Source organism: Schistocerca nitens, chromosome 9, assembly GCF_023898315.1.
Source record: "Schistocerca nitens isolate TAMUIC-IGC-003100 chromosome 9, iqSchNite1.1, whole genome shotgun sequence".
NCBI lineage: Eukaryota > Metazoa > Arthropoda > Insecta > Orthoptera > Acrididae > Schistocerca > Schistocerca nitens.
The window spans coordinates 339,713,564-339,738,832 of record NC_064622.1 but is presented as its reverse complement, the minus strand read 5'-3'; the positions used below and the strand labels follow the sequence as shown (position 1 = coordinate 339,738,832).

General features: G+C 44.8%; 1 protein-coding gene across 1 annotated transcript; it reads right to left on the bottom strand.

Moving 5' to 3' along the window:
* LOC126203186 (calcium-binding protein P-like) lies at nucleotides 1–22,990 on the bottom strand. The gene is made up of 3 exons (XM_049937428.1): nucleotides 22,881–22,990; nucleotides 5,466–5,568; nucleotides 1–824 (listed from the first exon to the last, which is right to left on the bottom strand). The coding sequence occupies exons 1-3, from the start codon at nucleotides 22,890–22,892 to the stop codon at nucleotides 166–168; spliced, it is 774 nt and encodes a 257-aa protein (XP_049793385.1). The 5' UTR covers nucleotides 22,893–22,990; the 3' UTR covers nucleotides 1–165.
* Nucleotides 22,991–25,269: the final 2,279 nt, after the last annotated feature.

Below are 25,269 nucleotides of genomic sequence, written 5' to 3'. Positions count from 1 at the left end.
TGTGTTCTCCACAGTTATTTATTATTAGAAAATGATGAGAAACAGTTTTCTTATTGACAAAAGCATTTATATTAGATAATCTCTTTTTTTGCGAGCGAAAAGCAAAATTGTTAAGAAAATGCAAGGCAACAGGAAACTGCGTTATGACTGTCGTAAGAGCTGAATTTAATAGACTTTTCCACTCCTGTATGAGCCGTCAGCTGATGTCCCATAGTTTTGATAAGCGCCGAAGCGAGATGCCGCCGTGTTGTAAGGGTAGCTGGCAGCTGCAGACTGGTAACCATCAGTACCAGCGGTGTACGGATAGGCTGCCGAGTTATAGGCAGCTGGGTAGCCACTGGCGGTATTTGGGTAGGCGCCTCTGTTGTACGGGTAGGTACCAGTGTTGTAAGGATACGAGCCTGGATATGGTGTGGTCGCTGTATTGTAAGGGTAGGTGCCGGTGTTGTAGGGATAGGCCCCTGCGACGCCCTTCCCAGCTGCGTTGTACGGGTAAGCGCCAGTATTGTAGGGATAGGCACCTGAGACACCTTTACCAGCTACATTGTTAGGGTAGGTGCCATCGTTGTATGGATAGGCACCTGCAATACCCTTACCAGCTGCATTGTAAGGATATGCTGCCGTGTTGTACGGGTAGCTGCCCTGGAAACCTGTAGCTGCAGCGTTGTAAGGGTACGATGCCCGGTTGTAGGGATCGACTCCAGCACTGTACGGGTAGGCACCAGGGTAGCCCACTGCGGCGCGGTTGTAGGGGTAGCCTCCGGCGTTGTGGCGGTCAGCAGCTCCAGCGTAATAGGGGCTGTACGCCGCTGACGACGGCACAGCTGCAACAGAGGGGTGCCATGCAGTGTTTTTTTTTTCGTTTATATTCAAAAGAAAACAAATTTTATAATTCAAATCAGACGGCAACACACTAAAAAATAAGGACAATCTGTAGACAGGACTTGTTCGTAATACATAACACCCATTTTATTTCCTGCAGGATTTAAGATATCGAAATGACGTTTGTACTCGTAGAAAAACATAGTACGCACAGATACACGTAATTTCGGTGCATATCTTAATGGCTGCATGAACTGTCATATTGAAGCAAGAATGTTCTTTTTAGTGAAACGATACATTTTTAGCGGGTGTCGAAAGCAAAGGTGCGAGTATAATGATAGAACTCTTGTTAATGGTGGTACTCAAACGTCTTGCAAAAAGTATTTGAGAAATGTGCTAGTACTGAAATGAAAGCCGGTCGAAATCGGCTGTTACAGTGTAAATACCGCCAAATGCGGCTTTAATTGGAGCTCTGTTGTTGCATCAGGCCTATGACTGATTAATTGTTTCCACAAAAGCTGTTAAGTTAAACATGAGTACACATCCACGTTTTTAAACGTCTCTTCCGGTATTGTAAAAGTTACCATACAGCTTCATTTACAACAACCTTAGCTGACTTTGAATCTGTGTCGTATACTGTAGGACCACGAGGAAATATGTTTAATCTTAGTGGTGGAGGTCTATCATCAAGCTGGGTTGCTGCGTATAACGGCGAAACCTGAAAAATCCATAACTGCTTTAACTTTTTTAACAACTTAATTTTTAAATAGTTACTTATGTATAAGCAGCGTCCAAAAAAAAACGGTTCAAATGGTTCTGAGCACTATGGGACTCAACTGCTGAGGTCATTAGTCCCCTAGAACTTAGAACTAGTTAAACCTAACTAACCTAAGGACATCACAAACATCCATGCCCGAGGCAGGATTCGAACCTGCGACCGTAGCGGTCTTGCGGTTCCAGACTGCAGCTCCTTTAACCGCACGGCCACTTCGGCCGGCTAAGCAGCGTCCACACGTGACAATATCTTTTACCGCAATCTTAACAATACCAACGCATTTTCCGTAATGTATACACTGAGGGGAGGTGTGCTTTATGAGCACTACAAAAAAGTGTTTAAAAAACACAAATTTCGTTAACTGTCGTTGCCTATTTTTCACAACGTGCTTTTTAAAGGTATGTCCTTATGTAAGAAAGGTTTGAAGCAGGAAATATGTACCTGACATTTGTTGTGAAAAGTCAATTTCATTATAAGTACTTAAATTTTGGGGTAAGTTTTACCGTAACATTGAAATCAATTAGGAATTTCGCAAAGTGGACATAAAATACCCTCCCCCCCTCCTTGCCCTTTGATATTCCGAGGTTTAAGAAGCAATGTATCATACTCTCCTTTTTCAAGTGTTTTCCGCTGCCGTGAATATGTATAAGGAGCCACCATAAATCCGAAGAGGACGCAATATTTCGGTTGATGCAAGCGTTAGGAGGACAACGTATAACAAAATTACTTGCAACTCTGTGTACTATCATTTGCCGAAAGCCTAGTTTCGATAACTAGAAGCGCTTACGAAATGAAACTGGTGGAACATTTTACACGACTCTCCCTATACGTATGACCTATTCACATCCACAGATGGGCCTATTGTGATATCGTTATTGTGATATCGTCCAGAGGTCACAGCACCGCACCAAAGCCGACAACATCGTTACCACAGAAATTAGCGATGTCTCGCTGCAATCCGCAACGGCGAATGGGTCTCTCTCTCGGCATAGCAGCACCTTCACATGGAGGTCAATATGGAGCCGAGCATGTAAACGCCCTGCCCAGTTTGTGACCTTAGCTTAAGCTGTCAGCATCAGTGAGTAGGACTAAAAAATTATTCAAGTTTCAGGTGGAAATGTGCTTTAGTAAATGCTGAAATTTTACTTCAAGAGAACAGTTTGTTAATTAGTGCATCAAGCGATGCTTCAATAGTCAGTGACAGCTGTAAATTATCAAGCACTGCTGTGGCAAAGGATTGTATCGTAGTTCAGAAGACACATCCTCCAGAATTATCAGAGAGCTCACAGTTATGGCCAGACGACTGTAGTTTCGTCTGACCATAGTAGTTATGACCACTTCAGGGCCGATATTTGTGTCCCTGCTGATTTTTGGTTGATGGACTTTAGGCCACGGTCCAACGCATATCTTTCAGTCTAAGGATTCATCTTTCAATGCCAGAGACACCATTAGAGGATATAACTAATCAGAAAGCAGTAACAATCTCAAAAATACTCAGCAAGCAAAACTGTTGGGCTTGCTGTGTTCCTTTGATATTGTAGCTGGTTCTTGAGATGAGTTAGATAGAGAAATATGTCTTGGACCAAGGCTTCAAGTCCAAAGGACGTACAGCCACTGTCCGTAGCAACAATGAACGCTGCCTGGCGGCGTCAAATGCGACGATACGGGCCACAAACGCCACTGATGTAAACGACATGGGGAAACGGTCCCGTGCCTGGGAACGAGATTTTCGGGAATGGTGAGGCTGGCCGGCTGTTAACATGCTACTGCCGTGAGCATCTATGGGAAGTAGAGTAAATCTTAGAGTAGATGAAAAGGTGTTGGACATCCACTTCTTATCACAGACCTTGGAGGTCGGAGGCTTGCCTGCTACACGCCTCCAGAAACCTACCTTCCACGTAGAATAACTGCTGCGATGCATTCCAAAGGCGGACTACGCTCATTGGGCAGGTGTTCACAATGTTGTCTCATCAGTACATTTACAATTCCTTAACTAAATTGCAAATACCTGGATTTCATTGTTAATGAAGATGTGGACTTTCACAATGGGACGTTACTAATAGCAATCGCCAATCGCCAACAGTGCTCCAGCAGTCAAAACGTATGGCGCCAAGTCAAAAACTTACATGAGTCAATAGCGAAAGATGATACAATTTGGATTCCCACTGAAGGTATCAAGTCCTTGCAGATGTTCTCCACAGATGGAGACGAAACTTTAATTTAGTCCAAATAATTCATTCAGCCACGGTACTCAAACCGGCAATACATGAATGAGTAAAATAGCAAACGCGGTTTGGATCATTTGATGCTCAAACATTATGAAATATCTGGAAGACAGTAACCGAATGGCATAAAAATAGCACAGAATCGTTCTTGTGTATCACAACTGGCTCTTTACTTGCACGAAATAATGAATACTATTGAGAGATGATGTCAGCTTCATTCAGTGTTTTTAGATTTTCAGAATGCTTTCGGTACCGTTTCTCACACGCCGCTTTTAATGAAATTAGGTGCGAATGAGGTATCGTCTCAACTGCACTACTAAATTCGTGATTTTCTGGCAGAAATGGCACAGTTGGTAGTAAATGATGAGAAGCCATCGACTGAAACTGAAGAGACGTCTAAATTCCCAGTTTAAGTGGTACAGAGTTCCTGCTGCTCTTAACCTGCATTAAAGTTGTAAGAGACAGTCCGAGGAGACCTCTTAGATTGTTCTGGAGATGATGTTCTTGTTAACAGTTTAGTAAAGTTATCAGAAAATCAAAATGAATTGCGGAATCATTCAGACAAGTTATTTGTTAAGTGCGAAAAATGCCAGTTGACACTAAACAGTAAAAAACGTTAGTTCCTCCGCACGAGTGCTAAAAATATTCCGTCAATTTTCTGTTACACGATAAATCACACAAATTTAAAGGCAGTCGATCCAGCTAAATACCTTAGAATTGCAATTATGAATAATTTAAACTGGGACAATCAGATAGGGAACGTTAAGGCAAGGCAAAAAAAAAATGCGATTTATTGCCAGAATACTCCGAGAGGCAACAAATCTACTAAAGATACAGCCTAGACTACGCCTGCCTGTCCCCTTCTGGGGCATTGCTGCGCGGTGTTGCATCCATAGGAGATGTTATTGACGGAAGCCACTGAAAAAGTTGAACGTAGTCAGCTCGTTTTGTGTTAATGGGAAATAGAGAAAATGGGGGGGGGGGGGGAGTGTCACGGATATGATACATGAGTTAGGTTGGCAATCATCAACACAAGGGCGTTTTTCGTTGCGGCGAGTCCTTTTTACGGAAGTTCAATAACCACTTTTGCCCTCCGAAGGAGAAAATCTTTTACTTTTTATTTTATTTATTAAAGTTTTTGTTCCCATTTACAGAGGAAGAAATGACTATTGCAATGAATCAAGAAAAACCGGAGGTCGCACGAATAGGTTTAAGTGTACATTTGTCGCACGTGGTAATCGCGAGTGAAAGGATCGAGAAATAGTTCGAAAATGGTTCCATGTACCCTCCGCCCAGCACTTAAGTGTGAATGGCAAAGGGATTACGTAGGCGCAGGCAGAATAACTAGTTGTAATGGCGATTGTAAGGGTACTGGTAGGAATCGTAATGGTTTTATCTTGCTTTAGTTTCAACCGTAGTGTACTTTTTGATGTGACTTGAAGCTAGACGTACAATTACTTCAGACGGAAAATGTGGTCTGATGTAAAATACTCGGTAATAGTCTCTAATGTAGAATATACAATTAAAGTAAGACAGTAAGTCCCTTGCTGACATGCACTGCTAAACTGACAAGAATATTTGTTCCAGTAAACGGTCGCCCACAGAATGGAAGTATGGCTGTGGGGATGGATGCAGTCGCTTACCCGTCGCAGCGCCCTCGGCTGCCTTTTTAGTGCGCTCGGCGTCACCGTTCTGCACGTCGGCTGATAAAGCGTTGGCCGCTAACGCCGCCAGCACCAACAACACCTGCAACAGCGAAATAAAGCGAGGGTGAGAACGTAGCTAGCTGCGCCGTAAAAAGTTGGCTGTCGGGGTTTATGTGCGAATAAGCGAGAACAGTTACCTACAGGTTTTAGTGTCAGTAGTATTACTGTCGTATGTACGCAGTACAAATGATACCATGATGCTCACTTCAAAATATGTATCCAAAGTTATTAATGCTTTGTATAGTTAGAACACTGCCATTCACTGCTGTGTGAATAAGCAGCTGGAATGTTGCAGCGAAAAGCCTCTTCCTCACATGCATGGGACGACAACAAGCCACCAACATTGCTTTTATAGTAGGTAAGAGGAGGAAGGACTGGCAACTCACTCAGTAGTATCAATTACTTGATCACACAGATTTTTTGTACGTAATGTAGCTACATTATTCTTCTATAGTGTAGTTTCTATCCAACAGAGCCCACGATTTTCTAATTTCTCGCCACAGGTACTGTGTAAACCTCCATGGTTTCTGTCGTTTCTGTAATACACTCCTGGAAATGGAAAAAAGAACACATTGACACCGGTGTGTCAGACCCACCATACTTGCTCCGGACACTGCGAGAGGGCTGTACAAGCAATGATCACACGCACGGCACAGCGGACACACCAGGAACCGCGGTGTTGGCCGTCGAATGGCGCTAGCTGCGCAGCATTTGTGCACCGCCGCCGTCAGTGTCAGCCAGTTTGCCGTGGCATACGGAGCTCCATCGCAGTCTTTAACACTGGTAGCATGCCGCGACAGCGTGGACGTCAACCGTATGTGCAGTTGACGGACTTTGAGCGAGGGCGTATAGTGGGCATGCGGGAGGCCGGGTGGACGTACCGCCGAATTGCTCAACACGTGGGGCGTGAGGTCTCCACAGTACATCGATGTTGTCGCCAGTGGTCGGCGGTAGGTGCACGTGCCCGTCGACCTGGGACCGGACCGCAACGACGCACGGATGCACGCCAAGACCGTAGGATCCTACGCAGTGCCGTAGGGGACCGCACCGCCACTTCCCAGCAAATTAGGGACACTGTTGCTCCTGGGGTATCGGCGAGGACCATTCGCAACCGTCTCCATGAAGCTGGGCTACGGTCCCGCACACCGTTAGGCCGTCTTCCGCTCACGCCCCAACATCGTGCAGCCCGCCTCCAGTGGTGTCGCGACAGGCGTGAATGGAGGGACGAATGGAGACGTGTCGTCTTCAGCGATGAGAGTCGCTTCTGCCTTGGTGCCAATGATGGTCGTATGCGTGTTTGGCGCCGTGCAGGTGAGCGCCACAATCAGGACTGCATACGACCGAGGCACACAGGGCCAACACCCGGCATCATGGTGTGGGGAGCGATCTCCTACACTGGCCGTACACCACTGGTGATCGTCGAGGGGACACTGAATAGTGCACGGTACATCCAAACCGTCATCGAACCCATCGATCTACCATTCCTAGACCGGCAAGGGAACTTGCTGTTCCAACAGGACAATGCACGTCCGCATGTATCCCGTGCCACCCAACGTGCTCTAGAAGGTGTAAGTCAACTACCCTGGCCAGCAAGATCTCCGGATCTGTCCCCCATTGAGCATGTTTGGGACTGGATGAAGCGTCGTCTCACGCGGTCTGCACGTCCAGCACGAACGCTGGTCCAACTGAGGCGCCAGGTGGAAATGGCATGGCAAGCCGTTCCACAGGACTACATCCAGCATCTCTACGATCGTCTCCATGGGAGAATAGCAGCCTGCATTGCTGCGAAAGGTGGATATACACTGTACTAGTGCCGACTTTGTGCATGCTCTGTTGCCTGTGTCTATGTGCCTGTGGTTCTGTCAGTGTGATCATGTGCTGTGTCTGACCCCAGGAATGTGTCAATAAAGTTTCCCCTTCCTGGGACAATGAATTCACGGTGTTCTTATTTCAATTTCCAGGAGTGTACATTGAAGAGCCAGACAAACTGATATAACTGCGTAATATCGAGCAGAGCCCCCGCGAGCACGCAGAAGTGCCGCAACACGACGTGGCATGGACTCGACTAATGTCTGAAGTAATGCTGGAGGGGATTGCCACCGTGAATCCTGCAGGGCTGTCCATAAATCCGTAAGAGTACGAGGGGGTGTAGATCTCTTCCGAATAACGCGTTGCAAGGCATCCCAGACATGCTCAATAATCTAGAATGAAATTTTCACTCTACAGCGGAGTGTGCGCTGATATGAAACTTCCTGGCAGATTAAAACTGTGTGCCGGACCGAGACTCGAACTCGGGACCTTTGCCTTTCGCGGGCAAGTGCTCTAGGTTCGCAGGAGAGCTTCTGTAAAATTTGGAAGGTAGGAGACGAGGTACTGGCAGAAGTAAAGCTGTGAGGACGGGGCGTGATTCGTGCTTGGGTAGCGCAGTTGGTAGAGCACTTGCCCGCGAAAGGCAAAGGTCCCGAGTTCGAGTCTCGGTCCGGCACACAGTTTTAATCTGCCAGGAAGTTTCATGCTCAATAATGTTCATGACTGGGAAAATTGGAGGCCAGCGGATCTCAGAACAGTGTTCCTGGCGCCACCTGTAGCAATTCTAGATGTGTGGGGTGTCGCATTGTCCTGCTGGAATTGACCAACTCCGTCGGTATACACAATGGACATAAATAGATGCAGGTGACCAGACAGTATGATTACGTACGTGTTACCTGTCATAGTCGTATCTAGATGTATCTGGGGTCCCATATCACACCAACTGCACACGCCCCACACCATTACAGAGCCTCCACAAACTTGAAAAATCTCCTGCTGACATGCAGGGTCCATGGAATCATGAGGTTGTCTCTATACCCGTAAACGTCCATCTGCTCATGTTTTCAATCATCAACAGTTCAATGACGGTGTTGACTGGCCCAGGCGAGACGTACAGCTTTGTGTCGTGCATTCATCAAGCGTACACGAGTGGGTCTTCGGCTACGAAAGCTCATCGATGATGTTTCGTTGAATGATTCGCACGCTGACACTTGCTGATAGCCCAGCACTGAAATACGCAGCAATTTGCGGAAGGGCTGCACTTCTGTCACGTTGAACTATTGTATTCAGTTGCCGTCTGTCCCGTTCTTGCAAGATCTTTTCCCTGGCGCAGGAATATGCCTGCAACTCGAATAACAATTGAAACCTTGTGTGAATTTTGACTTACCCAGAGGTCTACAAAGTTTTGATTTCCAAAATATTCATCCCATTGTGCAGGGCTGTATCTTTCAAATTCATGTCCAGACAAGCTTGGAGTACTTTTTACAATTACGTTTAGCGGCGAAGTTTCATATACTTTTCCCGAATATTCAATTTCCTCTCCATCAGACGCACGACAAACAACCGGACGATAGTCAAACTCGTCCCGTACTTTTGCGAGCATGTCAACATTCACCTAATGTTTCCATCTCTATATCTACACACGTACCAAGCAAGCATCACACACAGCATAACGGAGGGCACCTTGTACCGATGCTGGTTATTCCTTTCCCGGTTCCACTTGTTATTGGAGAAAGGGGAAAACGACTACCGATATACCTCTGTGGTAGCCTTAATTAATCTTACCTTGTCTTCGGCGTTCTTGTGCAAGATATACATTTGTGGCAGCATAACTATACTGCAGTTAGTTGCAAATTTCGATTCTCTGAGCTTTCTCAATAGCGAGACCTGACTTGTCGCCACACATATAATGTGCCTTTTTCAAGGCAGCAAGTATGCACTATGCAAGGAAATTTAAAGCTTCGTTTGCAGTCAGTTCCGGAAAGATAGCGCGCGCACACACACACACACACACACACACACACACACACACACACACATACCCTACTGTAAACACTAGCGCCACGACACAAGAAGTGGTGACAGAAGTTACCGATAGTGACATCGACCATCTTTGGTTATTTCGTGGTGCTACTGTTTACATTGTGTGTGTGTGAGTGTGTGTGTGTGTGTGTGTGTGTGTGTGATAGAGAGAGAGAGAGAGAGAGAGAGAACGAGTGCACGCAGTGTTTCGCAGCAAGAACGTCTTCTTCCCCCCTTGGATTCCTATCTGATTCCACGGATCATTTCCCCAATACTCGCGTGCTCATCGAATCTACTGGAAACAATCCTAGTGGCACGTATCTGAATTGCTTCGCTGTAAAGTTACCCTCTACCCAAACTATAGTTCGGTAGTTTTGGTACGCTACATAAATGTCTCAGTAAACGGCAGAGATACCGGTTGTACTGAGAGCATTCTTAGGGCAAGAAACGTAAATGAATTTGTCTGATAGAAACTGGGAGCCAACGGCTTCTCTTTGATTTTTGTTTGATTTGTTGTTTGTTTTGTACATACTGCACATGTCCAGCGTTAGTCTAATTCGTATTATACACTCCTGGAAATGGAAAAAAGAACACATTGACACCGGTGTGTCAGACCCACCATACTTGCTCCGGACACTGCGAGAGGGCTGTACAAGCAATGATCACACGCACGGCACAGCGGACACAACAGGAACCGTGGTGTTGGCCGTCGAATGGCGCTAGCTGCGCAGCATTTGTGCACCGCCGCCGTCAGTGTCAGCCAGTTTGCCGTGGCATACGGAGCTCCATCGCAGTCTTTAACACTGGTAGCATGCCGCGACAGCGTGGACGTGAACCGTATGTGCAGTTGACGGACTTTGAGCGAGGGCGTATAGTGGGCATGCGGGAGGCCGGGTGGACGTACCGCCGAATTGCTCAACACGTGGGGCGTGAGGTCTCCACAGCACATCGATGTTGTCGCCAGTGGTCGGCGGAAGGTGCACGTGCCCGTCGACCTGGGACCGGACCGCAGCGACGCACGGATGCACGCCAAGACCGTAGGATCCTACGCAGTGTCGTAGGGGACCGCACCGCCACTTCCCAGCAAATTAGGGACACTGTTGCTCCTGGGGTATCGGCGAGGACCATTCGCAACCGTCTCCATGAAGCTGGGCTACGGTCCCGCACACCGTTAGGCCGTCTTCCGCTCACGCCCCAACATCGTGCAGCCCGCCTCCAGTGGTGTCGCGACAGGCGTGAATGGAGGGACGAATGGAGACGTGTCGTCTTCAGCGATGAGAGTCGCTTCTGCCTTGGTGCCAATGATGGTCGTATGCGTGTTTGGCGCCGTGCAGGTGAGCGCCACAATCAGGACTGCATACGACCGAGGCACACAGGGCCAACACCCGGCATCATGGTGTGGGGAGCGATCTCCTACACTGGCCGTACACCACTGGTGATCGTCGAGGGGACACTGAATAGTGCACGGTACATCCAAACCGTCATCGAACCCATCGTTCTACCATTCCTAGACCGGCAAGGGAACTTGCTGTTCCAACAGGACAATGCACGTCCGCATGTATCCCGTGCCACCCAACGTGCTCTAGAAGGTGTAAGTCAACTACCCTGGCCAGCAAGATCTCCGGATCTGTCCCCCATTGAGCATGTTTGGGACTGGATGAAGCGTCGTCTCACGCGGTCTGCACGTCCAGCACGAACGCTGGTCCAACTGAGGCGCCAGGTGGAAATGGCATGGCAAGCCGTTCCACAGGACTACATCCAGCATCTCTACGATCGTCTCCATGGGAGAATAGCAGCCTGCATTGCTGCGAAAGGTGGATATACACTGTACTAGTGCCGACATTGTGCATGCTCTGTTGCCTGTGTCTATGTGCCTGTGGTTCTGTCAGTGTGATCATGTGATGTATCTGACCCCAGGAATGTGTCAATAAAGTTTCCCCTTCCTGGGACAATGAATTCACGGTGTTCTTATTTCAATTTCCAGGAGTGTATATTCTTACCGAATACAGATTGTATTTTGAAAATATTAATAACTAGTTAATGGCGTAACCTCTGCGCTTTTATGTAATCAAAGCAATTACTTATGATGCAAGTACAGTTATTGATTTTTTTCACCGTGTACAAACTCTACGTATAGTTGTATGAGAGGACACGGAACAAAAAAGTCTAATAAACGTATGTCCGGAAACATGCACATTATTTTTTTCACCGTGTACAAACTCTACGTATTGTTCGATGAGAGGATACGGAACAAAAAAAGTCTAATTTATGTCCGGAAATGCATGGTTTCCATGCTAGAGACTATTTATTCAACCATACATTTTTACAGAGACCGCGGTCTATTACGCGCTGTAGAATGGAGCCACAATTACAGTATGCATGGTTTCCTCCTAGAGGACGCTACTGTTCGTCACACGTCATGCCCTAGCGCCCTCTTCTACCATAGTAATAGGTAATGTTGTGTCCGATTCACGTGTCTTGCTCTCTCACCTTGTAGTGGATGTGATACAGCGTTCCACACAATGGTTCCGTATTCCAATCTAGAGCTTGCCGACGTTGTGTTACTTACAAGGGAACCTCCCCATCGCACCCCCCTCAAATTTAGTTATAAGTTGGCACTGTGGATAGGCCTTGAAAAACTGAACACAGATCAGTTGAGAAAACAGGAAGAAGTTGTGTGGAACTGTGAAAAAATAAGCAAAATATACAAACTGAGTAGTTCATCGGAAGATACGCAACATCAAGGACACTGGGACGGCAGAAGCGCCGTGGTCTCGTGATAACGTGAGCAGCTGCGGAACGAAAGGTCCTTGGTTCAAATCTTCCATCGAGAGAAAACTTTAATTTTTTATTTTCAGTTTATGTGACAAACTCTTATGTTTTCATCACTTTTTTGGGAGTGATTATCACATCCACAAGAAAACCTAAATCGGGCAATGTAGAAGAATCTTTTTACCCATTCGCCAAGTGTACACGTTAGGTGGGTCGACAACATATTCCTGTCAAGTGACGCACATGCCGTCACCAGTGTCGTATAGAATATATCAGATGTGTTTTCCTGTGGAGGAATCGGTTGACCTATGACCTTGCTATCAAATGTTTTCGGTTCCCATTGGAGAGGCACGTCCTTTCGTCTACTAATCGCACGGTTTTGCGGTGCGGTCGCAAAACACAGACACTAAACTTATTACAGTGAACAGAGACGTCAATGAACGAACGGACAGATACTAACTATGCAAAAATAAAGAAGGTAAAATTTTCACTCGTGGGAGGACTTGAACCAAGGACCTCTCCTTACGCAGCTGCTCACGCTACCACGGGACCACGGCGCTCCTTACGTTCTCCTTGATGCTGCCTGTATGTCCCATGGACTACTAAGTTTGTATATTTTGCTTATTTTCTCACAGTTCCACACAACTTCTTCCTGTTTTCTCAATTGATCTGTGTTCAGTTTATCAAGGCCTAACCACTGTGCCAAGTTATAACTAAATCTGAGGGGGATGCGATGGGGAGGTTCCCTTGTTAGGGGAAGGCAAATGGCAACGAGCGGCGGGCAGCGGGCAGTATCAGGAGACATATCCCCGCCGGAAACAACCACTGCACTAAAAAAAAATGGCTCTAAGCACTATGGGACTTAACATCTGAAGTCATCAGTCCCCTGAACTTAAAACTATTTAAACCTAACTAACCTAAGGACAGCACACACATCCATGCCCGAGGCACGATTCGAACCTACGACCATAGCGGACGCGCGGTTTCATACTGAAGCGCCTAGAACCGCTCGGCCACACCGGCCTGCCAACCACTGCACTCAATGTCTGTAACAGTGTTTCGCCGTTTGTCTGAGAGAGGGTCATTTCAGGAAATCATGAAGGACGTACCCGAAATGTTCGGACACCAGACTTGGAGGAAAATGTGATCGATACTGTGGAAGGTGCCGCCGCGTCAGTACCAGGCAGTTGGCCCGCCAGTAAAGGGTAAACCAGAAGACCGTGTGGAACATCCTCCATCACAACTGCCACTACCCTTATCGCTTGCAACGTGTGCAGACTTTCCACATTGGGAGCAGTTTTGCCACTGGTTTCTTCACCAGGCAACCGCGATTTCGGGATTTGTGTCTGCGATCCTATTCACAGATGAGGCCACATTTACGCGGAGTGGTATCTTCATAACAGCGTCTTCGCGATAGTTGCAGAAACCCCATGGTATGGTGACAGCGAGTCGTCAGCATATGTGCAGCTAGAATGTTTGGGCCAGGACAATGGGCGACCGTATTTTGAGACCAGTATTTTTTACACGTCACCTAACAAGTCGTAACTATAGATGTTTCTTGTGGGTGTCTTTACCTGCCCTGCTGGAAGAAGTGCGATTAATTATTGGAACAGTTAGATGGCTGCTACACGATGGTGCTCCAGCCCACTTTACCGTTAACGTCCGGACGCTCTCAATCACGTATTCCCTGGTCGACAGATAGGAGAAGGGGTCCAGTTGCATAGTCTGCTCGTTCACCGGATCTCAACTCCTGTGATTTCTGGTTATGGGGCCATCTCAGAAGTATCGTGTACGCAGAGCCAATTCCAGGTGTGGAGAAACGTATTCACGCTGTCTTGGACACTATACGGATGCAGCCTGGGTGTTATGAACAACTGAGACAGAACTTGCTACTGCGTGTACATGCAAGCGTTAAGGCTCATGGAAACCATATTCAACACAGACTGTAATTGTGGCTGCATGGTACAACGTATTAGACTACAGTCTCTGTAAGAATGTATGATTGAATGAAAGTTCTCTAGCGTGGAAAGCATGCATTTCCTGACATACGCTCATTAGATCTTTTTTGTTACATATGCTCTTATCGACCAATCCCTAGAGAATGTACACTGTGGGAAAACAAATTGCCGCTCGAGGAAGCCTCGTGGTCTAAGCGCTTTGTTACGATTCGCACGGCTTCGCCCGTCGGAGGTTCGAGTCCTCCCTCAGGCATGGGTGTGTGAGTTATCCTTAGCGTAAATTAGTTTAAGTTAGATTAAGTAGTGTTTAAGCTTCGGGACCGATGACCTCAGCAGTTTGGTCCCATAGAAGCTTACCACAAATTTCCAATTTCTAAAAAAGTTGTTGTTCTTTTATGCTCAATAGAACGTTCTTGATCGTCTTCAAAGGCAAGACTTCCCTATTATTATTGTTACATTGCAAGGATCATTGATATATTTTTGTGTTGCGGTTTTCTTATCTTTTTGTTGAAGAAAACTCTAACTCTATATGATAGATTTGTATTGTTTGATTCATTTTTACTACAACATCCCTCTGTTTCATGCTACAGTTCAACCAGTCTGGAATAAAAACTAAATTAAACATTGACAATTTCAGTTTTGCTGTAAATACTCTTTACAGTTAAGTAACAGACAGGACAATTACGCCGAAGAAAAATGTTCCGTAGGTTACCCGGCTGTTTATATATCGTCGCTCAGTTTGTAGATGATTCACCGCTTCTGGTAATCTAGGTGAATCTGTTAAGGCACATCACTTATATTATATACAAAAATCACATGATTCAAATCTCCTGGCAGATTGAAACTATGTGTTGGACCGATACTCAAACTCGGGACCTTTGCCTTTCTCGGGAAAGTGCTCTACCATCTCTATGACTCACGCCCCCCCCCTCCCCCACCTTCAGAGTTTTAATTCCACCAGTACCTCATCTCCTACCTTCTGAACTTCACAGCAGCTCACCTGCGAAAATTGGAGGTCCAACACTCCTGGATGTAAGGATATTGCGGAGACATGGCTTCGCCACGGCCTGGAAGATGCTTCCAGAATGAAATTTTCAGTTTCCGGCGTTGTTAGTCTTGCAAATTTCGCAAGAGAGCTTCTAAGAAATTTGGAAGACAGATGAACTAGTGGCGGAAGTAAATGTGTGAGTCGTGAGTCGTGCTTGGATATTTCATTTGGTAGACCACTGGCCCATGAAAGGTAGAGATCCTCAGTTCGAGTCTCGGTGCAGTACACAGTACTCAACCTGCCAGAAAGTTTTACATCTCAACACATTCCGCTGCAGAGAGAAAATTTCATTCTACATCACATTATTGTTTCTGCTACTCATCTGCATCAATTCACATTTTTCAAATGTATGCACAGAAACGTAGCCTCCCAGAAACTCCACAAAAACAATCGCATACCGCGAAATTAAGCGGTCTTGGAAGCCATGATGCAACGTTCGCTCCGCGCGTTCCTCACTGAAGATCCATCGTTGACGCGGCACTCATGACGAAAGTCTCGTCGCACAGTTGATCTGAATTGTACCTATTGAAACAAGAACACAAAATTCCTTTGTTGTTGTGTTTTCGCTTTCTCGATTAGACGCAGTTCGTATAATGAACCAGCGAGCAAGATAGGCGCAGGAGGGAGATCTTTTGCATCAACCACATCAGCCTGTGAGTTAGAACTTGCGCCTAGGTAAGCTTTTAGTTTCGATGCATATGAATAAAATTCATCTCAGGTCTCTATCTTTATTCGTGTAGAAAGTACAGTCGTGTGAATTCAGATGGATCTCTCTGTTACAGCCTCTGTTCTATCGAAAATAACTTCCAGGTGCTTTCGTTCTTCACACTTTCACTGCACTTATCAGCTGGAAAACTGCTCTCGTTAGAAGTCTGGCAGAAGCCGCCGCTTTAGGTGACCTCCATGGGAGGCTCTGGCCATCTACGGACGGTAAGGCGAATCCGCAACGCCAGTGAGTTCATTATGAACCCTATAATCCCGCACATTCCACAGATTTATCGTTTCCAGCTGATCATGATTCTGATTTTCTCTTGTTCGCAAATGAGCTATTACTGTCAGGCAAGAGATCAATGTAACTTTAGTTTCTGACGGCGGGATGAATGGCAGTCTGTTCGGAACAGATCTGCGCTATCCGCAAGCTCTCCATCGGTGGACTTGGACTGACTGCAGCTCAGCTGTTCTCTACATTGCGTATCAAACTCACTAATAGAGTACTCCGTGAAATTCTAAGCTAAGCAACTGCGACACCCAGACGGTTTCGTATTTCGTTCTACGCTGACAAAAAAATCGCAACATAAAAAATAATTAATGTAGAGTATGAAATTTCAGAAATAAGTTTGTCTAGGTAACATGTTTAAGTGATTAACACGTTTATGTAAGCGCTAGATACGACACTGCAAATACGGAATGCTAGTACATTAATTACTGGTGTAACAGCCATAATATTGAATGCAGGCATGCAAACGGGCATGTATTGTGTTGTACAGTTGCTGAACGTCAGTTCGTGGGAGCGGGGGCAGGAATTCCATACCTGTTACACGTGGTCGGTTAAAACAGGGACGGTTAATGCTGGTTGTGAATGACGCTGCTGGAGTTGTACGGTGATGTCCATATGCGCTCCATTGGAGACAGAACTGGTGATCAAGCAGGCCTAGGCAACATGTCGACACGCTCTAGAGCATGTTGGGTTTCAACAGCGGTATGTGGGCGAGGGTTATTCTGCTGGAAAATACCCTTTGGAATGCTGTTCGTGAATTGCAGCACAACAGGTCGGATCACCAGACCGACGTACAAATTGCTGTCACGGTGCGTGAGATAACCAGGAGAAAGCTGCTGCTGTCATACGAAATCGCACCGCAGACCATAACTGCAGACACAAGTCCTTTGTGTCTAGCGCGCAGACAAGTTGGGTTCAGGTCCTCAGTTGGCCTCCTTCTAACCAACAAACGGCCATCACTGGCACCGAGGAAGAACCATATTTCATCAGAAAGCATAACAGATCTCTACCCTGCCCACCAATGAGCTCTCGCTTGACACCTCGTGGCAAATTGTGGTGGTTTGGGGTCACTGAAATGCATGCTACAGGCCGTTTGTCTCGGAGCTGTCCTCGATGTAACCATTTTATAATCGTTCGTTGCGTTACTGTGGTGCCAATGGCTGCTAAAATCGCTGCTACAAACGCAATACAATGCGCCAGAGCCATACACCGAGCCACGTGGCTGCCCCGAGCCTGGTCTTCTCTCGATCGCACGTTCCCGGGACCAGCGCTTCCAGCAATAAAGTACTGTGGCTTGATTGCTACCAAGTCTTTCTGTAATATTGCAGAAGGAACATCCAGTTGCTCGTAGCACTATTACACGACCTTTTTCAAACTCAGCGAGGTGTTGATTGACCTTCGAGGCATTCTTGACTAACATCAACTCACCAAGCCCAATCTCAAACGGTCACGACCGTTACAGCGTGTATTTAAAGCCAACCTGATTTACGTCCTCATGTGGCACTACTAGCGCCTCTGTTATGCTATTGGCGCGAGAGTTGAATAGACATCTGAGTTGTAGAAACACGCCTACATACATTCGTTTATTTCGCTTCTTCTTGGTGTTGTGTTTCTTTTTTTTCCGTGAGTGTATTTCATTGTACCGATTTTCCAAGATAGTGATCTTGTCTGGTGTAGCGTCAGCTAAATGCAGCAAACGTTTGGTTTGGAAACATCAATACTTTCAGAATCTTAGCTTTTTAGTAGCGTTAAATGATAGTTACACCATGTAACAGCAATTACTCAGGAAAGTGCAACCTGACAACATCTACTTCATAGCTCAGTCTAGAAGAAGAAATGTTTCATTTTTCATTGGCTGTGATGACTTAATATCTTAATATCTTATGTTGCTAGTGGGTATGAACAGGTACTGCAATAACACAGACTAACTTTCTTACCTACAGGGTATTCGACAATGTTTCGACGATTTCCCATTTGAATAACGTGTGCCAAAAGCAAGATACAGCGACGTGATGCCGTCTATTAATAGTGCGGATTGTCAACTTTTAATCCCATATTCAGGTTAGTAATTATGTCAAACTAGTCGAAGTAGCATCGTGCGTTCGCGTTGGAGTGCTATTTTCGCTACGGCGAACCTGTCATGCACGTGCAACGTGCTTTTCGTATGCATTTCAACATTCAGCCGCGATATCCAATTTCTGCTCGCGCAGTAACACTGAACTGCGTAAAAAAGTTCCACGCAACTTCCAGCGCATCCAGTCCAATGACAACCAGGCATGGAGCACCGTCCGAACTCCTGAGAACATCGCACGTGTGAGTAACAGTTCACAAGCGAATCCTAGTTGTTCGTTACGAAAACGTGCCAAAAGCTTACAGCAGTTAAAAGGTCAAATTCACGATGAAATTTCCATAAGTCTTCCAGCAGTTACAAAAGAGCTGTTCAAAAACTGGGTGAAACGTCTCGTGTAGGTGTAACCGAGAATGGTCGTCATTTGTCCGATACAGTATTTCATAAGAAAATTTGAATAAATAATGTATCTGGTGTAAAATGTTCAACTTAGTTCCGCTATTAGTTTATGTGTTATTCAAATTTGATATCGTCAAAACATTGTGGAACATGTTGTATTTAAAGAACAACATCGTATATGTTGTCAAAACTAAAGCGCCACGAACTTTATAAGTTCATCATTCACTGAAGAGCCAAAGAAACTGGTACACGTGCCTAATATCGTGTAGGGCCCCCTTGAGCACCCAAAAGTGCCTCAACCAATGTGGCATGGGCGCGACTAACTTAACTTCTGAAGTAATGCTGGAGGGAACTGACACCATGAATCCTGCAGGGCTGTCCGTAAATCTATAAGGGTACGAGGGGGTGCAGACCTCTTATAAATAGCACATTGCAAGGCATTCCAGACACTCTCAATAATGTTCATGCCTGGGGAGTTTAGTGGACAGATGCAGTGTTTAAACTCATAAGAGTGTTCCTGGAGCGACTCTGTAGCAATTCTGGATATGTGGGTTGTCGCATTGCCCTGTTGGAATTGGCCAAGTCAGTCAGAATGCACATGAACGGATCCAAATGGTCAGACAGGATGCTTACGTACGTGCCACTTGTCAGAGTCCTATCTAGACGTGTCAGGGGTCCCACATCACGCCTTACACCATCACAGAGCCTGCACCAGCTTGAATAGTTCCCCATTGACGTGCAGGATCCATGGATTCATGAGGTTGTCTCCATACCCTTACACGTCCATCCACTCGGTACAATTTGAAACGAGACTCGTTCGACCAGGGAATATGTTTTCAGTTATCAACAATCCAATGTGCCAAGTGCCAAGTGGACAGAATTTAGCACGTTATCTTTCAGGAGGACATCCAACAACTATATCAAACAATGGATTGTATAGTCTGGATTATTTGCGCTCCGGTTTAAGAAAAACTAGGTTTCATACATCTTAATGATTAAAGATTTCATATCTCCTGAACCGTGTGTCGGATAATGATATAATGTTGCAGGTACATTCCCGTGGTATATGTGGACAGTGTCAGCAACATGTGTGACAAATAGATTTAATAGTAAAAAAGTAATGATTTGCGAGACGTCTTCTATTCCTTTCTCGATGATAAATGAAAAACTTCATTGATTTACTAACAAACTTACAAAACCATATGACAATTATGCTCTATAAAGACCGGAAAAGTAAGAAGATAGAGAATTAAAACAGCTCATGAACCTCAGAGACGCTACACATTGGGCATGCACACTACGCTCTCCTCCTGAAAATAATATTCCTTATAAGCAGAAGCGGAACAGCCAGTGAAGATGTGAGAAGTCCTAAACTCAGACAAGCCCATATATTAAAAGACAAAGTAACAGTCTAATTGATTACTTCATGGGGGTAAACGACTGTAATAATAAAATACTTTTCAGCATGTTATTTACAGCACCGTCAGAAAAGCCATCATGCATATCGGATCATCATCTACTGGAGACGACTGCATGACAGTCCAAATTATGAAGCTTATTACTGACCTGCCACTACCCTCTACAACACATAGCTTCAACCACTCCTTAACCAACAAAATTTTTCTTTAGCTCTGGAAACAGCGACTAGTTAAGATGCTACCTAAAAAGGACTTTGTCACCACACACTCTGCTCTGATTACCGACGTATTTGAATTCTGCTTGCACTGCCCAAGACCTTAGAATATATAGCCCGCGACCAGCTAACAAAGTACCTAACTACAGAAAACCTACTAGACGAATATCAGTCAGATTTCCATAATCATCGCAGCACAGCATCAGCCTTAATAAAGGTAGCAAACTGAAGCTTGCCATGGATGCACAAGAGACAACTATTATGTGCTCCTCAGAATTCAGAAAACCCGTTGATACTGCCGACTTCAACATTTTACTTGCCAAATTTAGAGGCCTAAATTGCTCGATAAGTGCAGTGGCGTGGTTTCCTTCATACCTGTTGTCTCGCCAGCGATGGAGGCGCACAGTGCCCACAATGGAGGCAGGTAGCATCAGCCGTCCCACAGGGTACTGTGTTAGGTCCTGCATTCCTTTCGTTTTATGTCAGTGATACGTCATTAGTTTTGTCCTCCTGCAAATGCTACACGTATGCTGATGATCTCCAGTAGTATTTAAACGCAAAACCAATAAGGCTGAAGACATTAATTGTGAATTTCGATACCGACCTGTCTACACTATCAGAATGGGCACAGGATATAAGGTGAAAACTCAATCCATCCAAAATCCTAAAGTGATCAAATATTAACTTCTCTCCTTCACCAAGGAGTCCAGCAGCAATAATAGACGAATATATAAACCGGACTGAGCTCGGAACTGCAATGTGCAAGAAGGTATCAGCATCTCTCCATGCCCTACAAAAATATGACATTGTACACCCTCTTGACCTGAAGCACACACACCTCAAATTATCGATTAAAGCGATGTTATCTTGCAAGTTCTTTCGGAAGAAAACTCAAGGCGCCTGGAACTGGTTATGGATGCTTGTATTAGTTACATCTGTGATGTTCTACTCTTTGATCATATTTCACTATCACATGCACTGGTATCCTGGTTGCATACAGACAAGGTCGAAGATTTCTATACTGTCCGTCTTCTCAAATATCTTATCCACGAAAATCGTCCCTCACACTTGTTCTCAACGACAACACTCTTGTCTGAAAAACACAGCAAAACAGAGCAAGTTTTGTTCTAGTAGCAGTATGTCTGTCATGATTTTGGCGTCCTCGACATTGTCTCACGGTAGCAAGCTTTTGGTCTTTTCCTCGTTTATTTTGGTTCTCAGTTCTTCGCATTTGCCGTCTAGGCCTATCATCGTTTCATAAAAAATTTTTCTAAAGAAGAGGAAATTGATATGCAGAACATGGAATCAAAACCTGAGGAAAAGATTGGTCAGTTCCTGTTTATGGAGCGTAGTATGATGCAGCGCAGGTACTTGAAGAGGAATAACTCTACAACGAAAATAACGAAGTAAAAAGCATGTACCAAACGTCATAAACTGCTATTGCAGCAAACGGAAAATGAAAGATGAGAACAAATTTGGTAGTCACACAAGAATGGAATTTGTCTCAGATTATTTTTAATATATATAATTACGAAATGCTGAAGTAATGAATAAGTACTTTACTTTTTTGTACCTATGATGAATTATTCTGTGACATTACCTGTTTTGCTCATGATCACACCATGATTGCTGATTGCGAGGGCGAACTCCAAACAGCTGTTCATATTTTAAACATAAAAGATGTGTTAAGTAATCTGTTAGTATCAGCAAGGAACAAAAAATAATTTCGATTTCAGGGGTCAGAAACCAGTTTCCTTGAAAATAATTATTAGAAAATAAAAAAGCTACACTTGTTCAACGTCTCGGGAAATATTGTCTCATTCATGACAGAAATGGACATAGAAAAGAATTTACAAAGATTTAATTGTTTTAACAGAACAATTTATAGAACAGACAGAACTAAAGTGAGAACAGAATTCTAGTTAAATTCTACAAAACAATGTCGATACTAACCATAACATATAGATACGAGTTGTGTAGTGTATTAAAAAGAAATAAGCCGAGAATACAAGAATCGGAGGTGCGATTCCCATAAAGAGTAGGTGGGTACAAGCTGGGTACACACGGGAGGACGGGAGATGCTGGCATTGAAGAAGTACTTGGAGTGAAAACCTTTATGGAGTAGATTAAGAAACACACAGGAACAACTAGAAGATGACAAAATACCAAAATTACTCATGAATTATTACCCAGCGAGCAGAATAGAAAGGCCTAGGAAAAGATGTTAAGATCAATAATACTACGAAGGGGGTTTAACAGTCAAATGACTAATAATACCCACAGAAACAAGAAGAAGAAGAAAGGCAGATTTGGATATTACGAAAAGATGAGGAGAAAAGGATTGTGCCATTGGAAATTTTTGTAGGGAGGAGATTAGGTGTAAGAAGGCAGAGTGAGGGAATTTAGAAGGTATTGAGAAGAGTTAGGGAGAACAGAAATCACTTAGACGCTATATGGGAAAATGAAAAAAATCGCTAGACCACATATTGAGACGACATAGCATATTCCATCAATGAATTGCAAGGATGGTAAAGATAAATAGGGTAAGATGCCAACTAAGGGACAGCGTGAGGCATAGAAGAAAAAAGTACCATGCCTCGACCTGCCGTAAGACGGAACAACTACAGCTGACGGCGCTGTACTCACCAGGTGTGCCATCTCTGTTGCGTCGGAGGATCTTGACAGGTGAGACTGTGGGATGTTTGCCTTTTATAAGGATTCCGTTCCGTGCGTGTCTGCCCCTCCATCGCGAGCCGCCGACGCAACAGACGGACCGACCCGGCGGCCGGCCGTTGCTCACGAATAATTGCCGGCGCATCCTCTTTGAGAGTCTGGACCAAGGTGAGGCGAGAGGGAAGCGGCTGCCGGCCCTGGGTACTTGGTGGGCACGTCGGGTCACCAGCGCCGGGTGGCATTTGCTCTACCCTCCTTTCAGATCGTGGTCGATTTTTTCTCTGCCGAAAATCGTTCGATAAAATATGGAAGACCCGTGATTAGGTTAACAGATGGTTAGTGCTTTTTCCCTAAAGATCTAGATAAAATAAATTTTACTTACTCCATAAACTACGTGCGAACTATCCGAGGAACTGGTTTCGGGCAGTCTCAATTAGGCGGACGACGGAAAGCATAAAGCGCAATTACTGCAGTCGCACCGCTTCTAAATCAGGCATGAAAACGACTATTAGTGTTTCTATTCAACTACGACCGAAGAACATATCCAGTTTTCATGGTTCTCGACCTTAAATATAAATTGTTCTACCAAGAAGTGGCGGAATAATCTGTAAATATGAAAACTACTATCTTTTATGTATTATTTGTTGCATGTGTAGGGGTCACGAATATTAATAATTGATGATAATATGTAACAGGAAAACAAAAATTTCCCTTCTTTAACGAGTTGAAAAAGGCTACTTCTGTGCAACGACACATTCGCGTAAGCAATTATACGATATTCCTTTGAATTTTAGGCGACGTTAACAAGTTGCGTGGCTCGCTGCGTGAATAAACACTTGTTAGTTTACAGTGGAAACAAAAAGTTGCAGGCAGGTTTTTGAGAGAATACGGTTCCGAGAAGTATTACGTCATCTGTGTAAATCATCTTTTAGACGACTACTCAGCATGTATACCCATCACCTTCATTCAGCTCTGTCGATTCCTCAGTATAAGAACACTGTCTAATGACACCACCATAAAGACCTAAGTAGAGAATATTGAACATAAATTTCTCTGGTTAGCTGCTGGTCACCATTTCACAACGAATGTATCTAGGATATCTGAACATAAATGCAGTTGTAGCTAACTGAAGTATCGAAGGTGAAAAGTCTACCGTAATTTACCACTTAAAAAAAAAGGTATTTACTCAACAGGAAAAATCATACCCCGATAGCTGAGTGGTCAGCGAGGAGGTCAGTCCGCCAAGGTACCCGGGTTCGAATCCCGGCTGGGTCGGAGATTTTCTCCGCTCAGGGGCTGGGTGTTTGTCTTCATTATCATTTCATCATCGTCAGTGGAAGGCAACGCGGAAGCACCACTGGAACCACTCCCCTAGACGCTCTTGCCGTGGACCTCTCTGACGAGGCTTCCCCCATGACAAGACCTGCCGTGAGGCGGAACACAAAGTTTTTAAAGTTACCATCTACAGAAAAGGTGAAGCTCTTTACGAAATAATATCATAGACGTGTTCGATTAATTCCCGTATGAGCTACTCGTATTTAAGAAAGCTTAGATCCTCTTCATAAGGAGTCTGGACTATTGCTAAAATAAGGTTCCTTTTCACTGGTCCATATTTTCCTTCATTGCGTTAAGAAGATCTTACTTATTTCCCTGTCATGCTTTCCACAAACATAAAGTCAATTATATTCTCGCTACAGGCTAATACTTCAACACGGTATATATATATATATATATATATATATATATATATATATATATATATATATATATATATATATATATATATATACGAGGCCTGTTCAGAAAGTAAGCTCCGATTGATTGCCAAATTGAAACCACAGTGAACATCAGAAATGTTTTACTTGTAACAATTAGCTACACCTTTCAGTTACTTCTCTACGTAGTCGCCGTTCTGACTTAGACTTGTACCAACTTTTCAATAGCCTCATCATAGAAGGCAGCCGCCAGTGCTTTCCGCCAATTCTCCACGCTGGCCTACACCTCGTTGTCTGTGTCAAAATGTTGTCTTCAAAGACAGCGGTTCATGTGACCAGAGATGAAACTCAGGGGGAGACAATTGCGGACTGTATTGTGGGTAATCTCACATTTCCATTTGAAAACGATGCAGGAGCATCTTCATTGCCCCTGCAGAATGCGGCTGAGAATTGTCTTGAAGAAGAAACAGCACGACAGTTATGTAATGTTAGCTGCATAGCTTCAGGCGAAATTTCTCACCAGGCCCTCGTACTTGGCGGCAGACACTATTTTCTAGACATCTTTACGCACTCACTGCGAGCTCAGAAATGAGAAGAGCGACGTGATGCTAACTGGGGTTATACTAGAGACACTACCCAACACATCT

Coding starts and splice junctions, on each gene's coding strand:
- LOC126203186 (XM_049937428.1), bottom strand. Junction 825..5,465: donor AGCCGAGGGCGCTGCGACGG/GTAAGCGACTGC, acceptor CCTCTGTTGCAG/CTGTGCCGTCGTCAGCGGCG.